This window comes from Cygnus olor, chromosome 17, assembly GCF_009769625.2.
Source record: "Cygnus olor isolate bCygOlo1 chromosome 17, bCygOlo1.pri.v2, whole genome shotgun sequence".
NCBI classification, from domain to species: Eukaryota; Metazoa; Chordata; class Aves; order Anseriformes; family Anatidae; genus Cygnus; species Cygnus olor.
Genome location: NC_049185.1, coordinates 13763339 through 13788672, shown reverse-complemented (window position 1 = coordinate 13788672; position 25334 = coordinate 13763339). Strand labels below are relative to the sequence as shown.

At 55.6% G+C, this 25334-nt stretch overlaps 1 protein-coding gene across 6 annotated transcripts in view; it reads left to right on the top strand.

Moving 5' to 3' along the window:
* The first annotated feature begins 805 nt into the window (after positions 1-805).
* The window catches only part of CORO1C (coronin 1C), a 51131-nt gene continuing 26602 nt past the window's right edge, over positions 806-25334 (top strand). The window contains exons 1-2 of one of the 6 annotated variants that reach the window (XM_040576742.1): positions 806-3300; positions 8339-9493. In XM_040576742.1, the coding sequence (XP_040432676.1) occupies positions 1815-3300; positions 8339-8451 (1599 nt within the window). In that variant the 5' untranslated portion in view covers positions 806-1814 and the 3' untranslated portion in view covers positions 8452-9493. Of the gene's footprint in view, positions 3301-4520; positions 4803-8338; positions 9494-9660; positions 9782-24621; positions 24751-25312; positions 25332-25334 lie in introns of those variants that run through there. The other 5 variants (XM_040576743.1, XM_040576740.1, XM_040576744.1 and 2 more) reach the window with 5 other exon arrangements.

Genomic DNA, 25334 nt, shown 5'->3' with positions numbered 1-25334 from the left:
CGCCCACGTTTTTGTCCCGGTGGCAGCAGCCGAGGATGCTCCCGGGAGCTGCGGCTGAGCTCGCCGCGTTCATGCCAGCCTCGGCCCCAGCCCTGGCACCGCGACTGCCCTAAAAGCGTCCTCCTCTCCGGCTCGAGGGACGGGCGGCAGCGGCGCGGCCGTGATTGCCATTTCCTTTTATGCAGACAGCCTGGGAGCAGGCACGGCGCTGCTCCCCCGTCGGGCTTTCCGTGGAGTTCGATAAGCGGCTCCCAGGGGAAAGCAGGGCGGCCCCGGTCCCTGGTGGCTGCTCCTGGGCTCGGCCACGGGCTCAGGGCCTTTTCCCCTCCGTGCTTTGCCCGCAGAGCTGGGGAGAAGCTTTGTGCCGCCGGCTTGGTTTCGCTGAGCCTCTCCTGGCAGGCTGGGGGTGACAAACTCAGGCTGTACCAGCCCTGCTGTGCACCTGCCAGCCCCAAAATCAAGATAACGTCTCGTAATTTGTGAGAAAGAGAAATTAAATTGGTTTTGGTATGGGCAGCCAGGGCATTGCCTCAAAGAGGAGGAAAAAAAAAAAAAAAAAAAAGAATTATCAGTCAAGTGTCTGGTGACCCTGGAGGGTTTGTTTTGGGCAGCCTCGGCAGGGACTGAGCCCTTCCAGCGGTAACAAATGGTGTTTTGTCTCGCTGCGGAGCGGCTCCACGGCGTGCACCGAGAAATCTCCCCGCGAGGGGCCGGGCGGGCTGATAAGGAGCGGGACAGGAGTCGACCCTCGCGTCCTCCCGCGCTGGCTGGCAGGGCAGGGAGGCGATGCCGACCTGGGGGGGAGGGGGGGGTAACGCGGGAAGCGGCACCCGCTCGCGTGCCCTTTGGGACAATTTAGGTGTTTTTCTGCATCCCGGCTCGGGATTCTTCCCCAGGGCCGGGCAGGGCGGCCGGCAGCGCTTGCACCATAAAAGGCAAAGCGCTGGGGAGCCGCTGGCGATGCAGCCGGCGCGGCCGCTGCCATGCCAGGCATCCACGGCTGCGCGGCCAGGGCCCGAGCCTTGCAGCCCCCCGCTCCCCCCGCCTCCGCAGCCGCCGGAGGATTTACAGGAGCCTGCTTGGCAGCGGCAGCAGCATCCGAAGGGAGGCCCTTTCTGCTCGGAGGCTCGTTTGGAGAAACACCCGGCACGTTAGCGGGGATTTTTGATAAGTTACGGTTTGCAGGCTCCCAAGGGGGGCTTGTTTCTGAGGCTGCTGTTGGGTTTCTGTGTCTATCTCGGGCGTACTCCTCATGCCCCAGTAATTCCCTGAGCAATAACGTATTCCTGCCGATAAGTGCAGCCGGTCCGTGTCTCCACAAGCTTTACACGGAGCGTATCCGGCCCCGGCCCCGGGGGCCCCATGCCAGCACCGCGCCGCTTCCCAGCAAGGAGAGGGCTTGGGGGCACCAGGGGGGGTGCCAGGCGCTGCCCAAAATCCGTGGCGGAGCCGAGGGGGGCGACCCTGCCCGCAGCAGCTGCAGCGTTTGGCCTGGCAGCAAATCAGTGGAAGCAGCGAGAGCGGAGGGGAGCCGGGGGTTTGTCGCTGCGTGGGACCTCGGGGAGTTGTCGCTGCAGCGGGCAGGGGGAAGGGGGAGAGCCCCCGGAGAAAGATGCGCAGCGAGTCCTGCCTGTGAGGGGCTACGGGCCAGCGGCCGAGAAGCTTCTGCAGCCGTTGGGGTGGGCTCTGCCCGGGCAGGGAGCAGCTCTGTGCCAGGAGGGAGCCCCCCTGCCCCGCCGCCGGCCGCGGGCTCCACCGTGCCAACGTGCATTTCCCACCCCGGCCGGCCGTGAGGCTGCACGCTGCCGGTTCACATGACCCAGGCTCGGAGGCTTCCAAGCTGCCCCCGTGTCTCTCCCGGCGGCCGGAGGAAGGAGAAGGCGGTGCCGACGGTCTGCCGAGACCCAAGGTGGGAAGGGAGCCCGGCCGGCTGCGGGGCGGGTGGACCGGGGATCACGGGGACCGAGCTGGCAGCCATGGAAGCATCCACCTGGCAGTCCTGCGGATATTTACGGGATGACACAAGTCAGGCACGAGGCAGAGACTGCGCCACGTCCCGGGCAGCCTCCGCAGTGGCATGCCAGGATTACGCCCTGCTGCAGCAGAGTCCGCGCGGCCAGGAGGGCCTGGGGCACCTTCCCCAGCCCGCGGCCGAGGCGCACGTCCCTGCCGGGGCCCCGATGAGCGGCAGCTCGGATGAAGGCGCCGCACGGGCAGCGCGCGGGAGAGGGGAGGAAGGAGAAGCCCCTCCGAAGGTGTACGAGATGCAGGTCGGGCACAGGTGGCCGGGCTCCAGCCGGACGGTGAAGCCCGTGGTGTACCGGCTGGAGGAGAGCGAGTACCGGCGGCTGCTGCAGGAGGCAGAAGCAGAGCCTGACGAGGAATGGGAAGCGGAGCACGAGGTACCTGTGCTCCAGGAGGGCTACCCGGGGAACGGGAAGGTGGCGAGCCCGAGCCTCAAGAGGATCAACGCTTTGCAGGGAGCCCTGCGTGGGCAGCTGAGCCGCTCGGACTCGGAGAGCAGCCTGGAGAACCGGCAGGTGACCAGAGCCGCGCCGAGCTGCCCCTCGGAGGGGAACAAACCCAGCGTCCCCATCAGGTCGGACAGCTTCGAGCGCAACGCCTTGCTCATGGATTACATCCTGCAAAGCAAGCAGGAGGCAGCAGCAGCCGTTTCCCACGTCCCCAGGGACGGCGGCAAGGCGGCCGAAGGCTTCAGGCAGGCGCTGGGCTTCGCCCCGCCGCCCGGCGGCACGCCGGACCCTTGCCAGAACGGCGAGGAGGACGCGGTCAGGAAGCCCGAGGTGGACTGGCAGGTGGCGAAGAGCCTGGAGAGGGTGGTCTCGGTGGCGGCAGCGGCTAGAGACGCTGGGAAGCTTTCAAGGCAGAACAGCAGCCAGCTCCTGGAGAGCAGGGAATGGCTCGAAGAAATAGATTTGGAGATGCTGGATTCGTACAGCATGAAAAAAACCCCTCCGGCCCCTCCGGTCAGGTCGCACAGCAAAGAGAGCTTGGCTTTGAGCATGAGCAAGACGGTGGCGCTGACCGAGGCGCTGCTGGAGCCGTGCAGCTCCCTGGCAAAGCCTGCCAAGGAGCAGAGGGCGGCCGTGGGCGAGTGCGGCGCGGAGCAGCCGGCGGGAGGGAGGGCGCCGGGAGGAGGGGGCCCCGAGGAGCAGGAGCGGAAGGGGAGGAAGAGCCAGGAGGAGGATGAGAAAGTGCTCAAAGTCGCCGACGCCAAGAAAACCTTCGAAAAGGCAAAGGCAGCGGAGGGGAAGGCGGCGGCCAGCAGCGCCAGGAAAGGTGAGGCAGGGGCCGCGGGGGGCGGGGGGGGGGGCTTGGAGCAGCGCGGGGTGGGGGCAGAGGTGGCGCGGTGCGGTCGCGGAGCTTCGCAGAAAGCCGGTGCTGGAAGGAGCCCGGAGCAGCTGGGAGCCACTCGGGGCACGGCTGGGTCGAGCTACGGTCCTGTCGAGGTAGGAGGAAAAGCAGGCGTTGGTTCGAGTTTGGCAGCGTCGAGAAAACACTTCTGGCGGTGAATCCGTTCTGCGGGAAGGGGCTTTGCTGGGCAAAGGCTCTCCTGGACACAAGGATGTGCGATATCCAGCTGTGCTGCTTGTCATGAACAGATCCAGTGCCGAAGCGCCTGCGCTGTACCTTCTCCCACTTTCACGTGTGCTTATTTGCCTCTGTCTAGCCAGCCGCTGGGCGACCCAGTGTCATCTATCTCTGTGTAATTACGGCACAGCGAGGAGGCATTATTTTCCTCGGGTTCTTTCCCTCCCGCACTGTGACTTAGCTGAACAAGGCGTTCAGGGAACGGCACCAACTTGGAAGCCATTTCGCCGCAAAAAAAATAACTGAACTTTGTCGGAGTCGTGCTGGGGAAACAGCAGCGTGGTGCAGGGATGGGGAGAGGTGAGAACTGAACGCTCGGGTCCTGCAGGGAGGGGTCAGACCCGTGCTTAACCTGCACCTCCTGCTTATTGACAATCTGCGGTGGCGGAGCTCCTTATAAGGGAAAATACACATGCTCGGGCACAGGAAATCTATGCTGGTTTTGGGTTGAATAACACATTTACTTAAGAAACAGGTGTGATTATCCCACCAGGCTGGGTACATTGTGTTGTCAATGACTCGCGTTGAAAGCAGCCACAGCACCAAGGCAGAATAAGAACACTGACGTGGGGTTTGTGCTTGTGTCAGCGGTAACAAACAGCCCACAGCCAGGAAAAACGGATCTTAGCCTCTTAGGAAGCCTCTGGAGACACGTTAGCCTTCTCACGCTGTAAAGAAATAGGACTGGGAAGTGATGGCAATCTCTTGGGTGCTGAGCTGGGGAGATGCTGCGATAGAGAACGGTAGGGACAGCTTCTCACTCTGCTCTCGCTGTGATGTGGTCCGTTTAAAACGTATCTGCTTCTAACCGTGCATCTTCCCACGCCTCGTGCCGCCTGACTGCACAAGAACATCCTGCTTATATTTACCTCTGTGTGATTCCTTTCTTATACCTCTGATTTTTCCAGCACCTTGAGCCCAACTTGGTCCTAGACAGCAGGGAGAGAAACAGAGCAAGATGACAAAAGGCTTCAAAACTGATTGAATAATGAGGACGAGACTAGGATATGTGATAAGTGTAACATGGAGTGCCGCAGGAACCACAGCGCCCAGCCTCACCTTACTGGCCACGCTCAAAGCCCCTGCTCACTGTGTGGTGCCTGGCCGATTTTTTTCCTGCTATTCAGAACGATAGGAAGTGTCAACCCCGGGAAATTCACGTTGTAAATAAAATACAGCTTGCTTTTTTCATCCTTTTTTTTGTGTTCTGCTTTCTTGTCTCTCTCCTCCTAGTTAATCAGCTGGTATAGCGGAGACGGCGACAAAGACAATCCCATCTGTTGCAACTAATTGCTTCGTTTTTATTTGGTGTCCCGACATCTTAATGAGGTTTTGGGATCACCTCCCCTTTAGTGCAAAAATGGGGAAAAAAAAAGGAAGATTTATTTCATGATCATGGGCAATGGTGGGGAAGAAAAATACATGGGGACGGAGAGGAAAAAGACTAGCTAGAATTTAATTTCAAGATTTCCTTTCAGTGTAAAGCCAGTGGGCAGCAGGCATTTCTGTGCCTTTCCTACAGAGCACTTGGAATGGATGTGTCTGACGTCTGTATTACTGCACATAGCACGCAGGAGGGTGTGCATATGTAGTGAGATGCGCTTTATGAAATGTGTGTTAAATCATTTATAACAGCAGCATAAATGATTGATAACCGCCCCGGCCTAATGCCGCCTCCTTACTGCTTGCCGCCCCCGGGGGTCCCTGGCCGTGCTGCGGGGAAGGGGCTGGAGCTGCGACCCCCTTTGCTGTGCCGGGAAGCGGTGCTGGGCCTCGGTGGGGCACAAGGGGGGGGCAGATCTGGGGCTAAAACCAAGGCTCTGACTCCTCGCCCTCTGCCTTAATTCACACGTTCATCTTTCCTCCCCGTCCACGTCTCCGACGTGCCCTCACACTTCGCCCTTCCCAGCTGTTGTTTTAAAAACCCAGCTGAGCGTATTGCTCTCGTCATCTTCATTTCCTAATTCCACAGCTCCCCTTTCTGGCCGAGGACTGAATAAGGCCCAGCCGAGCGGGCTTTGCTCGCGCTCTCCCAGCCGGGTGCTGGGCCCAGGAGCCAAGCGCTGCGAGGCCACCGCCGCGAGCTGGCCGCTGGCACCTCTTCGAGCCACCGGACCTCAGCAGCTCTCGGCGTTCGATGATCCTTGACATACCCCTGAAATATGAGGCTGGTGAGCAGCGTGGTAAAGCCACCCTCGCCTTTCAGTGTGAGCCTAATGGCCGGTGAGGAAGCAAGGCGGGAAGAGCAGATCGAATGCCACGCCTTGCATAGAAAGCATTGGGTTTTTTCATTGCAGTCAGCCCAGATTGCTCTACATAAAACAAAAATAATAAAAAATAAATAAATAAGCACACCCCGTAAGATTAAGTGAAACAGCACCACACCAAAGGGAGCAGCTCCTCTCAGCACTGCTCAATCTGGCCTGGTGCAACTCCACCAAGAGAGCCTGTGGGAAGAAATATAAAAACACAGCCTTCAGGTAGGACAGCCTGGTGCTCTGCTCCCTTGATTGTTGTCTTTAAGAGTAATAAATCCAAAGGCTTCATGAAATAAACAGAAAGATAGCGGACACAAATGTTCTGGAAAAGTTGCATAACTTGGATGCTTGTAGTCCCGAAATCTGAAAGATAAACTGTCATGTCTGGCATGGTTTGTATGACTTAGCAGTTAAGCTGCAAAACAACCAGACTTTAAATTGCTGATCTCTCTAAACCCTCTGCAAGCCGTTTTCCTTCATTCACAATATATTTAGCCATGAGGATTTAAGCAAATTGAAATGTTTGAGATAAAGTCATCCCACAAGTGACTTTCCTGGGGCAGGCTGCCTGGGTTGCTGTCCATCCAGGCTTGCTGAGCCACCCCGGGCCACGCTGCACAACGCCAGCCAAGCCCAAGCATTTCTCCTCGGAGAGGTGCCGCACTCAGCACCGACATCTGCCCTGTCCCGGGGAGCTGCTCAGGCCCTAATGAGATCCACCCCAGCAGACAGTCACTACTTTCCACGAAGGGTATGCTTGAATGTCTTATTTAGTTCTCTTAAAATGCTTCTTCTGATAGCATGGTGCCCACCCAGCATCAGGGGAGGGGACTCGCACGGATGCAAACTCTTGAGGTTTGTTTCAGATTCTGCTAAGGATTCGCCCTGTGCTGTGCTGGGACTCCGTCTCGGGCAGGTGACGAGGAGCTGTGCTCCACGCCTTTGAAAATAGCCCTTGTACCTTCTGGTGCTTCTTCCTTCACCTTTTCTAAACCAGAGCTGATGATATTGGGCTGGCAAAGAAGGCTGCGGGCATACCAAATGCGTTACTTATAAGGCATGTCAAGATCGTCTTAGTAATTTATGGCATGGATGGAATAGATGCATATTTGCAAGCAAGCTAATTTTAGCTGCTGACATAAGTTTCAGAGGTGGAGTCTGCAGACACGGTGCTGTTTCCCTATAAAGGCTGCGAGATGGGCTGTTTGCAGCAATCGTGCATCAGTGTAGCGCAGGCTAAGATGCGCGATGGCTTAAACCAGTCAGATGTACTTTTGAACAAATTCTCAGCCTTTTCTGCAAAATTTAATCATCAGGCGTGCTCGTGCCGATAAAATAGAAGGACAAAATCTGTTGTCGGATTCCTTGTAGCTGCAAGAATTTGGTAATAGGATATTTTCCTCTACAAAAATTAGAATTTGTGACATATTTTGACAAGCTGTTGGGCTTGCATCACACTGGCTATAATTTAAGTACTGTTTGTTAGAATTATTTCATTCAGCTGAAGTGATGAAGATTACTGTTTACAGAGGAACCACAGAGCATGTGTAAATCCTCAGCCATTATTTCTGTTGTAGAGACTTCAGCCCGAAATATTTGTCATTTCTTCATCGCCTTGTATGGTGATCTGTTGGGATTTACACGGCTCGTTAATCCAGGTCAGGATCTGAGTGATGTTTGGAACATTTCTACCCAAACGTTCAATGAAGAATTAGTGAAAATTCAACAGGTATCATTTCCTCTCATTTTAATCACTCCCATTTTAAATGGATGCCAAAATATCACTTGTTTTTATTTCTAAGCTGTTGGGTAGGGCCAGGTACTTCTACCTTCGCTGTTGTATTTCAGACCCAAGGAAAGCATCGCCTGGTACGTGATCACAACATCATTTCAAGCTTGCCCACTGTTTTGGGCTAAAAGCTATACACATGCAGTACCGTAGCATTACAAGTGCTATTGTATATGTTTGCATGAACAATTTTAATAACACTTTAACCCAGATGCACAGGTTCAAAACATATCAAATTGACAGCAGAGGGACCAGCAATCGAGACATCAGCTCTGTCACTGACTCATTATGTGACCTTCAGCAAGTCACGTACCTGTACGGAAAATATGAATCACAATCCAAACCGACTAAACTACAGATTATCTACAGGTCTGCTCCGAGGCTGCCAAACTGCCTTTTTTCTTCTTTTTTAGCTGCGGAGAGGTTGTCTGAGGGATGAGGGCAGAGTGTGAGCGTGCTGGGCTGGCTTTCAGAAGGCAGACATTAAGCTCATGGTAATTGGTGCTGAGGGCGGATCCTGGCGGGGATGCAGCCTTGCCGCTCTAATCTTTGGGTGTATCATTTTTTATCAAGGTGTTGCTCGGTACATAAGGGAGGCTTTCCTGCTTATTGAAGCAGTGGTTAAACTTGTGTAAAGGTTCAGCGAACGTTAAATAGCATTTGTTTGTTTAATTTGTAGCTACTGTGGCATCTGGCGTTTCCATCAGCTGCCATCCAGTCAGACCAGCAAAACCACGACAAATGCACCTCTCAGAGGCCTTCTGCATGCTTTTACACCCAGCTACCACCTAACGCGGTGTGGTTTGCGCTCGTGCTGCAGTTTCACGGGGGAAGAGGAGGCTCTTAGCTCACCACGACAATTTCACCAAACTCTGCACTATTGCAAAGGAAGTCACGGGCGTGCCTCTCCCCTGAAAAAAAACTGGGCCCCTTAAGCACCTAACCACATGCAAATGCACTCGAGAATATTGGCCAAAACGTGTAAGGAAGTCGGACTAGCTTTGGGTTTTGGCCATGTATGGTAAATACACCAGGCGCAGGCCTGGTGTCACCAGCCCCGCTGTGCTCCTGGAGGAACTGAAGCGCGGCGCCTTGAGGTGCTCGCCGCGCTACCTCGGCTGCTCTTTGTTAGTGACAATTGGCCTCTGCCGTGGGATGGCGGCGAGGAAGACAACCCTCTTTGCAAATACGAGCTGATTTCCCCAAAACTTGCTTTACTTCTGGTGCAACCGTGCAAGTCTCTGGTTTCAAGGCAGCTGCTGTGCTCCCCCCTGAAGTGTGGTTTGTGGAAGAGGCTCAAGCTCCTGCTCTGTCACCGTCTTGTTGGTCGTGCTGTTTCCCACCAGCTAACCACCATGACAGACGAGGCGACGCTTGCTTTTACTGCAGAACTTCTGTTTTTTTTTTTTTTCCTGGTGCTTTTGCTGAGAAACTGGTCTGGGGGCTCATGAGGAACCAGCAACCCTGGCTGTGCTCGGAGTGTCCCCAGCCCACCCCATCCTGCGCTCAGCACCTCCGTGTCCCCATCCGTGTGCACCCCGTATATAAAAGCACAGCCTGGGGCTGGCTGTGAGCACAGCGAGGGGCTGAACATGAGGGAGCTGCTGCTGGCCATGGCCGTGCTGTGAGGGAAGAGGCTCTGAGGGGCAGCAGGGACCACTGTGGACATGGACTCAGTGAGGGGCTAAACATTTGTGGAGGTACTGGGGTGAGGTGGCTGAGGGGAGCGTGGCTGCGCCCATCCTGCCGGGGCCGTGAGGGGACCATGCCCTCCCCTCAGCACCCCCTCAGGACAGCCACCAACCCCCTCCCTCACGGCACGGCTTTTATAGGCGACCCCACCAGAGGGGCGGGGCAGACAGAGCGCGCGACCGCGCGTGGAGGCGAGCGCCGCCTCGCCATTGGCTCAGCGCCCTGGCACTCATCGGAGCACCGAGCGAGGCGGGGCCAGTACCGGCGGGGCGGGGCGGGGCCTGCCGGCCGGGTGGGCGGGGCCAGGCAGGGGCGGGTCCCGCCCCCGAGCGCCGCGGTCAGTCGGGCGGCGGCGGCGGCGGCGGCGGCAGCGGAGGGGGCGGCTCCGCCGGGCTGAGGAGCGGACGCGGGGCTGCAGCTCAGGATCGCGGTGCGCGGCGGCCGCGGGGGGCCGGGAGGGCTGCGGGGGGGGGGGCTCCCGGTGGGACGGCGGGGCGGGAGGGTGGCGGGGGCCGAGCGGGTGCTGGGAGCCGGGAGCCTCCGGTGGCCGGGCGGGGCCGCCCGTTAGCGCCCGGCCCGTGGCGGGGCAGCGGCTGTCAGCGCTCCCGGGCCCGTGGGGGCAGCGGGGGCGGCTGCGGACCGCGGTTCCTCCGCGCTCGCCTCCTTATTAGGTAGCGGAGCGGCGCGGCCCCGCCGCGGGTTCCGGCATCCGGCGGAGGTGGCGGCCGCTGGCGGAGCGGGGCCGGGCCGCGGCTCCCCCCGGTCGGCTGCCGGCAGCGCCCCGGTGCCGCCGCCCGGTGCCCGGTGCCTCCCGGTGTTGCCCCGCGCCCGGTGCCGCCCGCCCTTTGTCCCGCGGCCGGGCCCCGCTCGCTGGCAGCGCGGAGCCCCCGGGGCCGCCGCCGCCGCCTCCCGGGGCGCTGCGGAGGGCGGACAAAAGGAGCCGGGGCTCCGGGGGCTGCTGGGGGCCGCTGGGGCCGGGTCCTGCCGCGCTGCCCCCCGAGGGGTGGCCTCGGGCCCGGTACTGCCTCGGGCTGCTCCCGATGGGCACCGGTACGGCGACCCCCCGGTGCCCCCGCGTACTGTGACCGCCCCGGGGCACAGCAGAGGACCGGGAGCGGTCTGGGGACGGCAGTGAGAGCGATGGACGTGGGTCTGTCGCGGAGGGGTGCCCCTGGGCGCGGGGTTTCTGCGCTAACAGCTGCGGGTGCAGCCTGCCCGTGGGGCTCTGAGCGCGTCCGGCACCCTGCTGCAGCTGCGTGCGGGGAGCGGTGTCGGCGACCGGGGACGTCGGCGACGTGGACGAGCGACACTTCCACTGCAGCACTGCGTGGCGTTCGGCTCGCTGCTACCGGCTCCGGTTTAATCGCAGGCCGGGCTACAGCCACGCTGCCGGGCGTTATCCTCTCCTTCAGCCCCGTGCCCGCCGCGGGAGAGCGGAGCGAAGCGGCACCCTGCGCCCCACGGGCAGCACGCACGGCCGGAGCAGGGGGCAGCTCGTCCCCCGCGTGGGGCAGGGCAGGAGGCGCTCGGCTTTCCCTTGAATAGCAGGCGTTGAATCATCCGCTCTGCTCAAGGGGAAAGGCAGATCGCAATAAAACGTCTCGGTGAGTGCACGACAGCTAACGTTCACGTATGCTAGAGACTGTGTACACAAAGGTAGGAGATCAGATACTGTTGTGGTAAAGTCAGTGCCTGTTTGTTTTGTGTTGTTTTATTATTTTCCGGAGCACGGTAAAACCTGACACGCTCAGGTGTATTTCAGGGAGCGTTTGTTTTCGTGTAGCGCTTCACGGTAGTAATTTTTCAATGGTCACTTGTAGGCTTTCCTACGGATTGCTTTAATCAGCATTTGTGTGTCTCTTTATGTTCTCTGCTGGCATTGCTCTATCTTCTAGTGAGCTGCCTTTTCAAACATCATTGGATTTTTCAAGTTAAATCTTCATGCTTATTGCATCTGTCACTTCTGGGATTCACTCCAAGCAAAAGGCAGGGATTCAGTGTAATGGCAATGAGATGGAATGCACAGAAGGGTAAAATATCGGCTTTCTTGACTGATACAGCAAAGGGCTATGAGAGATCTGCTCTCGGTAACTGTTACAGGCATCATGTCGAATTTAATATTAGAGACTTTAACGACTGTCTCATAAAATGGCTCATTAAAGCACGAAGTTGCATTTTGATTAGAGGAGGATTTATGTCATTGTTCTTAATTTGATTATTGATTCCTCAGAATATACTTAGCTCGGATGCCAACTTCCTATTTTGAAGACATGAGCAAAACACTTCCTGGCCTGAGTTTTCGACTCGGTGAGGTCATCGCTGCACCACTCCCAGGGCTAGGAATGTCCTTTTATGCAAACTCGCAGGCACATTTCGCTTGACTTTTAAAGTCTGGTTTTGTTTGTTTTGATGGTGTTTTACCGAGGCTCTCGTGATAATCGCAGGCCTTCCATGAGGATGCGTTGGAACAGCAACTCACTGAGGATTTCGAGTGCCCCAGTTTAAGCATTTACAGGGCACATGAGCAAGAACTACATGCCTGTGTTCTCCTTTAGTATTTTCCCCGTAGCCTCCCCCACCTAATGCTGTTGGTGTGTTTAAATTCTGGCTGTTAACGCTGAAATTTGTCTGATTAAAAACTGCTTACAGCTTCAGTTTACAGTTGCATTGGTTATGTGGACCTATCTGAAAAGTCAGATCGCTGGTGGCTGTATGCTGATAGGAGATGAGCTGTTATTTTCTGTCACAACATGCACAAACGCAGGTGATGCTGACGTTACCGGGGTGAATGTCACGTCAAAACTAAGGCAGAAATGTTTAGGTTGACTGATGTGACTCGGGAAAGCTGGGGCTGGAAGCTGCTTATTCCAGCTGTGTTGGAATAATTCCACCAGTATGGGTAGGGATCGGTTACTGGGCGCTTTATTTGTGAGTAGGATTGTCTTGGTCTGTTTTTCCCGTGTGAATGATTATGCTCAAATGGATTATTAGTTTCTTTCCGAGGTTATAATTGCTCGGTAGGTGATTTTGCATGTGCTTTAAGCCGATAGCATCAGCACGTAGCGTGCTGGGTGACGCAGGAGGCGCCCAGCCTCTGGGTGCAGCAGTGGGGACGGGTGCTGCGTCCCGCGCCGATGCCCCTCGGAGGAGCAAAGCCACCAGCGTGTGCCAGCGAGCCAGCAGGTGCCGTCCTTTAAGACGCCCAGGTCTCTGCACCGAAGGCTGCTCCTCAATTATAAGCGGTGTAAAATTCTTCCTGTTGACAGCATCGTTGCTTTCATTCCGTTGTAAATTAGCATTCTACGTGCCTCGTAGGTTTGTGTAGTGAATGCGAAAATGGTCACAATTAATGGCAGGATGTGAGTGGAGGCAATGATTTAGCATAAAATGGAAGGTGTCTGTTCAGGCACTGTTGCGCGCTTGCTCAAATAGATAATTTTTTATTTTTTTTTACCTTTCTCCCATAAAATTCTTCATGCTACTGAGACAGTTGTAATCTCTTAACAGCTGTCATCTTTGTAGAAGGTCACAAAGTGCTCCTGAAATGGAGGAGACTTGTGTGATGGAATACCACAGAAGCTTTAAAATCCTGCTCTGCAGGTCAGGAGCTAGCAAGGAACTTGACAGAAATATTGAAAATGGCATCCCTTCCTTAAGGGGAAAAAACAACAGTTCTGTCAAAGCCTGCCGGCCTGCTGGTGCCCATCAAAAGAAGAGGTCTCCTTGGTTTAGAGGTGCATTTCCTCAACGTTATCACTTTGCTTCTTGAACGCTGTTTGCTGGGTCTTGCACGAATTCTGTTGATGATAACAAGTGATAGCTAATACGTCTCCTGCTAGCAGCGTGTAATGTCTCTGTTGAGGTCTGGCTCTCAGTGGGGGAAGCTGGATGTGGTTGGATCAGTTATCGTGATGCTGCTCGACACTGAGCTGGGCCTCTCAGTCCTTCATAATTAGGTTTCTCTTGTTTTCCCTTTTAATAATTGAATTTGGAAAAGCAGTGGAAATAACATTAGGGTAGTGGTGGGGTCTGACTTAAAGTGATTAAGGTTCAGCCTGATGGGGTCAGACGCACTGAGATGAGCTAGCAGCTTTCCTCTGAAGCCCTGTAGATCTGTGTTCCCGTTCGGAAGGTTCCTGGCCTTCCTGTGGCTCTCCAAAGGAGGTGCAAGTTTTCAGCAAATCTTGTCTGGCCATGGAATCTCTGCATATATTCACTCAATGTACGTTCTCCGTAGCCGAATATTAAGGCGACCATTTCTGCAGTGCTGTCAAGAGCGTCTGCTCCAGACGTCATAAAACCAGAGGGGGTGGCCTGCCCCAAAGTAAGCCCTCTTTGCATCCATCCATGAACCCGGGCGCTGCGTTTCACCTGCAGCTCCCAGCGCCAGCAGCCTGGGTGCTGCATTTCAGCTCACCCTGGTCCCAGCCTTCTGAAATGTGGCAACTTCCTTCCCTCCCCCTCCGCCCCCTGGTTCTGCATATAGTTGCCATAGTGACTGTGTTCTTCGGTCCTTGAAAACCCATTGTTTATCTCACGTAAACGTATAAAAGTGCTGTCTCGAAATACTGCGTCTCGAAGGGCTCTCTTCCGTGCAAACCTGGCAGGGACTCGACATCCTCCGGTACTGTGAATTCGGATATTGGACGTGGGTCAGGCACCATCAGACAGGCTGATAATGGGGATAATTAGCACCACCAGGGATTAGCAGGCAATAACAAATTCAAGCCGTAGTAAGCACTCTGTCCCCGGGGAGCCGGGCAGGCTGGCGGGTCTGGGCAGATGATCACTCGATATGGAGATAGGCATCAGCGCAGCCCCGCCAGCAGCCGCAGCGCCGCGTTAGGTCTCAAAGCCGCTTTTTTTTAAATTTTTCCCCTCGCTTTAAACGCTCAGAAACTTCACCGTGTGTTATCTCACGCTGGAATCCTAAGCACGCGATGGCTTGGGGTGTACGCATGGCGTTGGGTTGGTATTTTTCATCCTACCGAGGCAGTGTCGCAACCATTTCTTGCAGTTGTCTGGGTGAAGCAGACTGGTATTCTTCTTTCCAAGTGGGAAATGCGAGGTCAAGCATTTTGCTCGGCTCTTCAGGTACTAGGTTGGGAGTACTTCTCGCTGGGAAGAGTAAGCATGTGCGTTACACAGGCGGCTCACGTGTTTGCACCAGCACGCATCGAGGTGTGGGGGTTTGCTGGTTAGTTCCTTGCAGTGTGATTGGCGTAAGTATCAGCGTCTTGGAGAATGAACAGCCACAAAGCTGTCCTGTTCAGAACAGGAGGAGGATGAGATGATTTTTTTTTGGTTCGTATTCATTTTTGGATCTGCTGAGATGGGTTTGCAAGGCAGGAAAAACTTCAGAGCCAGCTCAGACGAACGCAAGTTGCCAGACGTACTTCTGCTTTCGCACAGCGTGACGTGTAGGCATAGCTGTCCTTGCACAAAACGCTCCTAGCTGGGTGTTGTGCTTCCCAGCATCTTTTTCCTGGCTGCTGCCGCATTCTGGAACGATTTGTTAGTTCTGTGAGGCCTCTCAAGATGTGGTTGGAGGGGTAGGCTGCCCAGGTTTGGCCTCCTGTTTCACCGCACTTTGGATGTATGTGTGTTATCTCTACGCTCTTCGCTTTGCTTCCTGATGTTTCTCTGGGGGCAGAGGTTATCTTTTTGTTCTTTTTATGTAGCGCTTGCTACATTGATCTTCTGGTCTACTAGGGGAGTTCTGAAGCGCTACGAAAGATCACATAAAAACCAGCTGGGGCTTATCTGGGTGTAATACCGCCTGCTGTTTTGGCTGCTCTCCTCCAGCAGTGCTGTAAATGCCACAGGAGCCCTGTCAAAGGGGTGAAAGCTGAGGCTGTGTGCGCAGCACCATGCCTGTCGAGGCAACAGGTAAGTAAAGCTTAAAGGTCACCAGATGCAGGCTGCAATCCCTCGATCCCCTTCCCGATGCCGGGTTCTGCCCAGAAGTGTGGTCTGGGGTTTGTGCCGAGGCGCAGGGCGGCAGCTCTGGTCCCGGATGGATCCGCGCCGAAAAGCAGCTGTAGGACAGAGGAAATGCGTTTGAACTCGGAGCCCTTTGTTGAAGCGGATGTTCAAGGGGCCGTAATTGGTACCACGAGATAGGGATTTGAAGTCGAGTTAGCAGATCGAACTATCTGGGTTTGAGTTGTAGCCTCCTCCAGCCCCTCCCTCCCTCCCCCCCCAACCCTGATTTCAAATTGCACGTTACGGAAATGGGACAGAATGACAATGGTGCTCTTTGAATTATAGGCTGCTTGGCCAGAAGAGCTGGCAGGACAGCAAATGGAAATCTGGAGAAGTACGTGCCAGTTCCAACTGTGAGAATTGAGATCCATTTCGCAGCTTATTTGTACAGCATTAAAATCTGAAATGTGTTCACGCCGTCCAGCCTGAACCTTCTGCATCTTCTTTGTCAAGGACGTTGCCTTGCCTTTGACAAGTGGTCACCGTTTTCACTTGGGAACCGCAAAAGTAGCTCCATGCTTGAGTACCTCGCCTGTTGGGTGGGTGTTAGCAAGCAGTGAGAGTCACTAGATGGGGCTCCGGCGTAGATAGGATGCGGGTCAAGGTGTTTCAGAGCGCTGACTAAGTCTGTTATTACTTTTTGGGGTAGTGTCTCCATCCCAAAGTGCGGTGTGAGGGCACGGCCGGCTGTGCCGGTTTGTTCTGGGGCTGCAGCCTGACACCGCTCGCGTCAGGGTCATCGTCTTTGCTGTCATGGGGCCAGAAGCAGACTCTGGACACCATAACCGTGTGCGGCCACGACGTGAGCCCGAGAGGCCCTGCTGTGGGGCCTGGCCCCGAGGCAGAGCCGTCGTCCTCGTGGCCTGCCCGCGGGCCGGGCCCCGCTGCCGCCCGGCAGAGGGCCTGCGGTCAGGCAGGGCCATCTGGAGAGCTCGGCATCCCCGCCTGGTCAGTCTGAGTCACACTTGGCGGCTCTGCTGGCGAGCCTGGGTTGTGCTGAGCCGTTGTTTCTGCTTTATTTCGAAGCTGGGAGGAATTCGCGGCCCTGCTGGCTCCGTGTTCGTAGCGGCGCGCTCTCTGCAGGCCTGGGTTTCCTGGGGGGGCTCAGGCCACGGTGCCTCAGGGCCGGTACCCAACGCTGTGAGACGGCTTCTCCTCAAAACATCCTCAGCATTTATAGCTTCTTCCTGTGGGTGCCACGGCATGTTGTGATTCGGGAGGAATAGAAAACAGTTTATCAAAGCCTTTGGAGATTTCTCCTTTTGATAAATCTTCTTGCCGTTTTTTTTTTTTAAGGCGTGATTCAGTTAACTGTCAGCAAGGAGAAGCAGCGTGATGTTTCCAGGAATATCTTAAAGCCGCTGGAGTTCAGCAGGAAGCGTGCTTACCTTAGAAAATACCGTGTTAACCGAATTATCTTCATGTCTGCACCTCTTCTTGACTGGTGCAGAAGGGGAAATCCTGCACGTGTTATTCTTTGTGCTTTTGTGTTGGGCTCCCAGCACCCAGGTACCGCTTGGCCTCCAGCTTGGGCTCATCGCTGGTGGGCACGGACTGCACCCTGGACCAGGAGCTGCTTCAGACACAGACTACGTTTGCCATTTACTTCATTTGGGCATGTTGGATTGCTTCAAGTTGTAGGGGAAAATACAGTCCTTTCCTGCTGCTAGGACTCGGTCGTGTTCGAAAGAAGTGCCTGTGCCTTAGGTAATTGCTCGGGAACGGTGGGACGTGGTGGGCTCCAGCTGCGTTTGAGACGGTGATTTGGGAAGAACCTAACGAAGCTCTGGTGGAAAGGAGCTCTTCCTGCATTCATAACCACCATCCTTAGCTGGTACTGGGCTTTCACCCCAAGCTCATTTCCCAGACTAAAAGGAGAAAGGGGAAAAAAAAAAAAAAAAAAGCTTGTGACATGTCACTCAGGAATATGATCTCAGAAGAAGCTTGCGTGCAGCCTTCAAGAGAGCAGAATCCCACAAATTGGGGTAGCAGCTCTGAACAGATTGATACTTCCTCGTTAGCTCGGCTATGCTGATAAGAGAACTAGGTCAGCTGTATGGAGCAAGCGTTTTATCTGCATACTTCTCTTAACAGGAATCCTGCAGCTTGGCCGTCGTAACAGGCTTGCTGATTTGCAGCTCTGCACAGGGGGGTGTGCTCTCTGTCTTGTGTTTTCCTTGGGGTCAAAGTGTGGTCTGGAGCCCTGTGGCTCTCCCCTTTGTGCCTTGTGCTGCTTTTACTGTAGGGGTGATGCAGTCAGTCCCCAGGGCTGTAAGTAGCATCTTCCATCGTGCTGGTGTAATGTCTCTGGCTGGAGTTCATAGGGCTGTTGCTCAGCGTTGGAAGGATATTGCTCTGTCTCTTGGCAGTAGATGAGCGTACAGTGTGTGAAGAGGCATCTCTGGTGTTTATTCCGGTGGAGAAAGTGGAGGAGAACGAAGGCTCTTGCAGGGGAGCACGTGGAAGGCAGAGCGAGGCCTTCTGTGGCCAGCCGCTGGCATGGCGGTGCCGGGAGGTGAGAGTTTGCCTGCTGCAGGGCAGGGTTCCCCTTGCCTGGCTGGTGCTCGCAGCTGAGTTACTGTCTCTGGTGGCAGCAAAAGTAGAAGCTGAAACGTAGGGATGGACTCGGGCATCTGGGATGCTTCATTCACGGGTATCCATCCCCGTGCTCTCCTGCGTGTGCTGTGTGCGTTGTGTGCCCTTGTGAGCTTTGGTCCTGGGTTTTAGTGCTTTCTGCTCTGCTTAGCTCTCCCTTCCATCTTTGGTTATTACACTGTTTTCGTCTTTACTAACCGTTTGCGCCCAATCTGTGCTAAACTGCCATCATCCAAATATCCCAAGTTTGGGGGATTATTGCCCATCGCTGCCTGTGGGGTTGGCCAAGGGTACCACCAGAGATGCAGACCCCAGGAGGGAGATTTGCTGGGGGTGGACGCTGTGTGGGGGCAGCAGGAGAGCACCCACTTGGCCCCTTTGAGCCCTTCCAACCAGGTGCTTCACCGTGTCGGGTCTGTGTTTGTGCCACTGCTCTAGTGTCTCCTTACCAGCTACCCGTCCCACTGCAGCCTCCTGATAAATTGTTTTGTGTAATGATTTTTGTGTGCGTTCGTTGCTATGGCTTTATGGCAGACGACACAGATTAAGTGAAGCCAGACAACGCTCTCTCTTCTGGGTAATGAGTTCTAACTGCGGTGTCCTTCTGTCACCGTAACTTACGGTAAGTGATGTAATGGCAGCTGATAAGGTAGAAGCTACAAAACGGTGTGAGCCATGAGACTGCGTACCTAAGGAGGTGAATTGCGTACCCAGAGGTCTTCAAGCGAAGATATCCACTGCATCCCTGCCTGTGCCTGAAAGGAGCCCCAGCGTGGGGGATATGCGGGTGAGAGGAGCATGTGCGGGGCAGCCTCTTCCGAAATAATCCATGCTTCTTGATGCCTGGGAGCTCTAGGCATTACAGGCACTTCTGATTCGGAGCTCTTCGCGTTACTATCAGTCACAGCGTGGTTGTTTTGGGGTGCAGCTCTGAAAAACAGTCGTATCGAGTATTTCACAAGTTAGAACCAACACCTTGCGCTTCGTCCCAAACAGCTATTTCAGCTTATTTTAAGTTTGGGTTGTGTTACGGTTTTGAATGTGCTGTGCTCCCCAGTTGAGATATAATCGAATTCCCTGGTAGTTTGTGGTTTAGGTTCCCATCCCAAAATAGAATCTTGCCAGTGGTATAGCAGCTGGAAATTTCAGTATTAAGTTCAGATTCCAGCTTTTTGTCTTTAAAATGAAGTGAAATCAGATGGCAGGGTCTTGCTCAACCTAGGCTAAAGTAACCAAAGACTGAAAATAATCTGTGCACAAATATGATGTATTTTGGAATTGTGACCATCTGTAGTAGTGTTCGCCCGTGGTTTAAATAACTCTGAACATCTGAAAACAAAAGTTCTGTCAGCAACGGACTCAACGTGAATGGATTTGAAATGGTACTCCATAGGGGGAATAGCTTTATGTTTAAGAGCATAGCACTGAGTCAAGGTATTCGTGGTGGTTCCCTTTTCTACCATGCGAAGTACTGGGGTGAGCTGCATTTTTGTGGCCGCGCGATTTATTTTTTTCCCCCCTTCGCTTCCTCCCTGCCCAAATATCGCAGGACTTGATATGGTGAGACTGAGTCCGCCGATTCCCTTGGTACTGGGAGAGGGAGACGAAGTCCTCCCGCAGCCCTGCTGGTGCCACGCTGGTTCTCCGCCCCGAGAGCCGCTGTGAATCTGCGTGTGGAGGCTGGTCCCAGCCCTGGCCTCGCCTGCAGAACACGTCCTCACCCCAAAGTCCCCTGCGGGCTGCTCTGGGGCTTCTCGACCCATGCCCATTTGCTTCCAAAGAGCAGATTGCCTTTGCCATCCTTGCTATCAGCGTGCCTCGACGGTGGGTGCCAGCAAATGCTTGCCTGCTTGCTTCCTTTGGGTGTTCCTCACTTTCCTTGCTCAAAGCGTCCTCAAGTGCTGTCCTTAAAACGATCTGGCGAGCTCTTCTTCTAGATGAACGTTTCTTCTAAGGTGCTGCCGTGGTTAGTACGGGAAGGCTGTGAACATTTAAGCATTTTAAGGGATATGTGTGTGGGATTGAGCTGAGCATAAGGCAGGGTATGGCTGCAGGCAGCCGTGCGTGCTGCTGCTGGCACGCGATGCGCGCGCGTGGGCTGCAGGGAACGTGCTGAGGTTGCACAACCGAGCGCTGCGAGATTAAGAAACGCGAGCATGAAGCGATGAGGAAATACCTGGGTAGCGCTCAGCTCTTCCCCTTCTCACGTGCGTTGGGATGAGGCTGTCTGGGGAGTCCCACGTCCCCCAGCCCCTTGGTGGCGGTGCCGGCGGCGGGCAGGGCTCCGCGCACACAGGAGGAGCAGCGGGCCGGGGTCTCCTCGAGGCCTCCCAGTGCTCGCATCCTCCCTTCCGCGCGTGGCTTTGGGCCTTATCTGCTGTGCGATGCTCAAAACGATCTGAAGAGCGATTCACTGGATTCCTCATGGGCTTCTTGGTGGTGGCCAGCTCCTTCGTGCACGTGGCTGAGCACCGCACCGAGGGCGCTTCCTCTGCCCCGTGCGCAGGACTTGTGCCTCTGGTTGAAACCCCTGGGGCCTGGTTATGGGTTTAGGACTACACCGTCCCTTCTGATAAATTTTTTTGAAAAGGTTTCAGCTTGGAGCTCTCATTGCTTTTGCAGATTAGGCCCAGGAGCCTCACCCCAGGTGACTTTAGGATGACCTTGGACTGTGTGGCTGATGCTCGAGGGATGCAGGCTTCCCCCTCTGCGGCCCAGGAACCCTTCGGCCACGTCACCAGCCAGGCTGCCCGCCCCGTCCAACCCTTCGTGCGAGGCAGATGTCCCCTTATAGCAGGCATTGGTAGTAACCCACCCCGGTGGCATCACCTGTGGTGCCTTGGTTTTTCTCCTTGTCTGCTTCTCATCTGTTGATCGTTATCTGAGACCAAATTTGTTTCGGCGCTGCCACTGGAGCTCATGGAGCTTCTTCAGTAAGGCCGATGCTGAATGGAGTTTGGGGGCTTACCATAACCATTGCAACTCGCTTTTCTTTGGGTTTTCCATCTGAGGAGAAGCCCTACGCCTTTCCAGCCCCAAATACCAGCGTGTCAGAAGGAAGCACGGTTCTCCCAGTCCGGTGGACTGGCTCTCCCTCCCCCCCGAGCAGTAGCCTCCGGCTGGCTGGGACTTAAACCAGCCTTTTATTTCAAACGTCGCCCTTTCCAGAAGGGCTCCCAGTCACATGGGCTGAGCAGGATTTTGCCATTAGTGGGGGGTTTTCCTGTAAGTGTTCCCTAGCAGGATGCGTTTCCTCTTGCATAAGCAGACTGAAAACCCTCCGAAGCCACAGAAATACATCTGTTGGCCTCTCTAGACAGATAAATCCTTTATAAACAGGAAAATGGGCAAACTCATGGTAACTCTTGTGACACATCGTGATGGGAGATCAGAAAGGGACGGAATGAAAAGTAGCACTGTGCGAGCCTGGCTGATGGCATCCGAGATCCTTTTAAATGCTGACATAGAGGCCAGAGCCTAAGCCATATGGCGGGCACAGGCAGTGGGAGACGGAACGGAACGGGAGGTGCAATTCAGCTGGAAGTCACTTGACATTTGAGGGGGGAAAAATTAATGAAAATGAACAGAAGGCTCTTTGCTGCGCCCCCGTGCAGGACAGGCAAGGTGCCGGTGCCACGCAGCGGGTCCAGGAGATCAGCGCCGGCGCGGAGCTGTCAGCACTTCTGTTGTAGCCGCCTTTGCAGGGTGGCGGATGCTCCTGTTTTAATTGTGCCGAGGGCTGGAGCTCTGGCAAAATTTAAACTCCTTTCAGCTCCCAGCAGCGAGGCTTTAAATCCTCCAAACTTGTACTTTACCCCCCTAAAAAAAAAAAAAAAAAAAAAAAGCATTTCCTGTCTAGCAAGTGTACGAAGATCGTTCCAGCTCCTCGTCTCAGACGTAGCAGCAGAGACAATGATGTAATGAGCCGTCCTGTTTTAAAGCCTCACGCTCCGAAACGTCGCCCTGCAGCCTGGCCACCGAGGGCTGAGCCCCATCGCAGTGTCCCATCGCCAGCCCGTGCTGCTGTGCCGAGGCCAAACCACTCTTCTGGACGGCAAATCGTGGTGGGTGTCATCGCTTCTCCTCAAAATCCTGGAGGTGAGCAGGGCCGGCCGCTGCTCGCCTGCAGCCTGCTCCCAAATTCTGCTGGATTTGAGGATGGCGGAGGAGGGAATCCTTTGGGCTTCAGTACTGAGAACAAATCGGGATGCTAAACGCTCTTCCCTTCTAGCAAGAGGCAGGGGATGACTCCTGGAGGTGCTGGGGATCAAACCAGCCCTGCGTTGTTTTCCACCTGCTCGCTTTCTGTGCTGTGCCGAAAGATCCGCGCTCGCCCCTCTGCCTAGCTGGAGCCCGCGCATATTTTTTTTTTCCCCCCCTTCTCTTTGGAGAGCAGCCAGATCAAAATGGCTGTGATCCAAAGCCAAGAATCACTCCCTTTGCTATGGAAATGAGGAGTGGAGGCTGCTCGCCATGTGTTCGCGTGGAGAGCTCCTGCTCGCAGGGATGAGCTGGAGGGGGGGGGGGAGAGGGCAGCGAAGGAGCGCCCGGACAATCCGCCTTGGAACAAGAGGGGGGTATTTTGGGGTACTCTGACTCTCGGCATTTTTAAGAGTCATTTGTAGTAAATAACAAAAAAAAAAAAAACGTATCTATCAAATGGGAAATAAGGTGGTGGAATATCACCGTTGGATAAAAACGTTTCCCTTCCACGGGAGCAGCAGGCCGCCTGTATCTGACGTTTGCAGGGAGCGTTCTCTTTGTGGCGCTCCGGTATTGAGCGAGCGAAGGAAAGGCATAATTACCCAAGCTCCACAAATAATCCTTCCCGTTAACCACCAGATCCGTGTTCCCGGCGTTAAAGCAGACAAATTGCAAAGCCCCCGTGTACACGAGACGTTGGCGCTGGGCAATTTGCTGCGCGTTAGCTCCGCGAGGCAGGGGGAAGCCCTGGCTTTACCTCCTTCTAAAACATCGGATTTTAATCCTGGTGCACGGCGGGCTGGGAACGGTGCTGGAAATCGACTGGCCGGTGCACGGGGCGGGTTACCTTGCCCTTATGGACCCCAGGTAGCTGAGTGAGTAGGATTTGGCTGCGAGAGATCTGCGGGGGTTTTTTCTTCTCGAGAGGGAAAGGGCTGAGCTGGCCTCAGGCTTCCCAGCGCTCCGGGCAGCGTCCGCGGGGGCTGCTGCTGACGGGGGACGTGGCCCCAAAGCGCTGCCGCCAGCCCAGCCCTACCGGTGTGACCAGCAAAGGGACCGGGGTGGCCGGGCTGGGGGCCGGGGACAGCCCTGCCTTGGGCTGGGAGCTGAGAGCCGAGGGCAGGGCTGGAGGTACGGAGTCACGGAGGTATCGCCGGGAGGAGACGCTCCCAGGTCTGTCGGTGTCTGCCGGGTCCGTCGGTGAGGCTTCGCAGTACGCTGGGCGTGGAACTGCCTTTTTTTTTTTTTCATGGTGCGTCCTAATCAGGCCTCGGGCAGCTCGGTGGGGTGGCGCTTCATTTCTCGCAGGGCTGAACTTCACCTCTTCAGGCTCCGCACGCGTTTTGGTGAGGCCGAGGCCCCTCCGGATGGGACGGGGGTGCAGGATGCGTCCCCCGGGGCCAGCAGAGCTGCTCCTCGGTCCCTCCGTGCTGCGCCGCCCGCTCGCCCGGCCTCTCCCATCCCTGCCGTGCCTCGGCCCCTTCCTCCATCCACAAACGGAGCAGAAGCGCTGCCGGCGGAGCAGCAGCAGCGGCAGTATTTCACCCCGTGGACGGGCACACGTCGGCACGAGACGGTGGCACGGCGGTTTGTGCCGCAGCCCCGCGGGCCGGGGCTTGCTCTTATCGGCGCCTGGCGCTGACGGGCAGCGACTGCTCCGCCGCTTCCCTCCGGTGCCACTGGGTGCGTCCAGCTGGGACGGGCCCCGCGTTTTTGCGTGAGAAACGTTTGGCAGAACGTGTGTGACGCCATTCCAGTGAGTACGGGGGAAGCCTGAGCTCACCTGTAATGCGACGGCAATCGCTGATAGGTTGTACGCAGCTTTTTTCCTCTGGACCTCTTGAGCACCCCGGTCGTTCACGGCGTTTTGCATTTAGAAACGACGGCTGTTTTTGCTAAAACTGCACAAGTTTGTAACTAAACGGCGCTTGCAGCTCTTCTGTAGCTTCAAAGTGACCGGGTTCATTCAGGAGACTTAAAGGACGGTCGGAAACGGTCCTTGTCCGTGCAGCGTATGCTTTGGCAGGGCCTCGTGTGCCGCGTTCGGCTGTGCTGGAGCAGGGGGGCTCGCTCGGGGCCCTGCCCTGCTCCTCACCTGCAGGGGATAGGGGCAGGACGCCGTTACCTGCGTCCTCAAGGGAGCTCACACGGCTCCGAGTGCGAGCAGCCCGGTGGGAGAGGTGCTGCCAATGCTCAGAGGTGACAGCAGCGCTCCTTCCGAAGTCCCTTTGGCTACGCCCTCGTGCAGGGGCGCTGCCGTTAGACGGCCACGCGGCCTTTTATCCCTCCGGCTCGCAGGCGGGCCGTGCTAGGGGCAATGCCCTCGAGCCCTGCTCAAAGCCTCTCGCTCGAGCATTGGGTCTGCCGCGAGCAGCTCTGCCAGGCAGCGCGGCTCTTCCCAGCCTGTGCCTGTGCTCGGGGACCTCTTGGGAGGCAAGGCAGGAGGTGGACGCTGATATTTTCTGTTCTTTGCTTTCCCTAGAGTCTGGGGCAGAAGCGTTTTTCTCAAACGTACAAAGCGAGATGCTCGGTGGAGGCTCCTCCTTTTCCTGCAGAGTTGGAGGGAGAAAGCCTTGTGGGACAGGCAAACTTCACCGCCCCAGGCGTGCACACTCCGTAAGGCCATAATACCAATATTGTGGTCATAAGACCCAAATACCGCTCGCTTCCAGGGCCGGGACCCGCGCAAGGTCCCGTACCCGTCGTCTTCCAGGACTCGAGCGCTGGAATTTTCCGCGCCGGTCGGTTTCCCTCTATTTTAACTCAAGCCTTCTTGAAAATCTTTTTCTCAAGAGAAGTGCTACGGACACACTAAGTTAATTTGAGTCATTAGGTTATTTCCATTACTCCTTTCTGCCTAGGAGACTAATTTTATTATTTTTTTAGTGAGATTTTGGAGCTAGAAGAAAGAAGTGGAAGCTAGCTAACATGTGGAACCACTTCACAGGAACACCGGATTTTGAGAGCTCGCATTTTTATTTACATCCTCTGGACCCCGTCTGACTTGAAAGTAAACAAGTTCAATCCGAGCCCAGATTTATCCCTGAAAATATGTGGAGACTTGTCTAAAAACTGCTTTTAGGATTAGGAACTTCCTTCTCTGCTAAAAGAGAACGCATCTACAAGAGCAGCGCCGCCGCTTAGCCGGCGACCTCCTTCTGTAGCACACCCTTGGAAGTGCAGTTGGGTCGTGTTTGGTA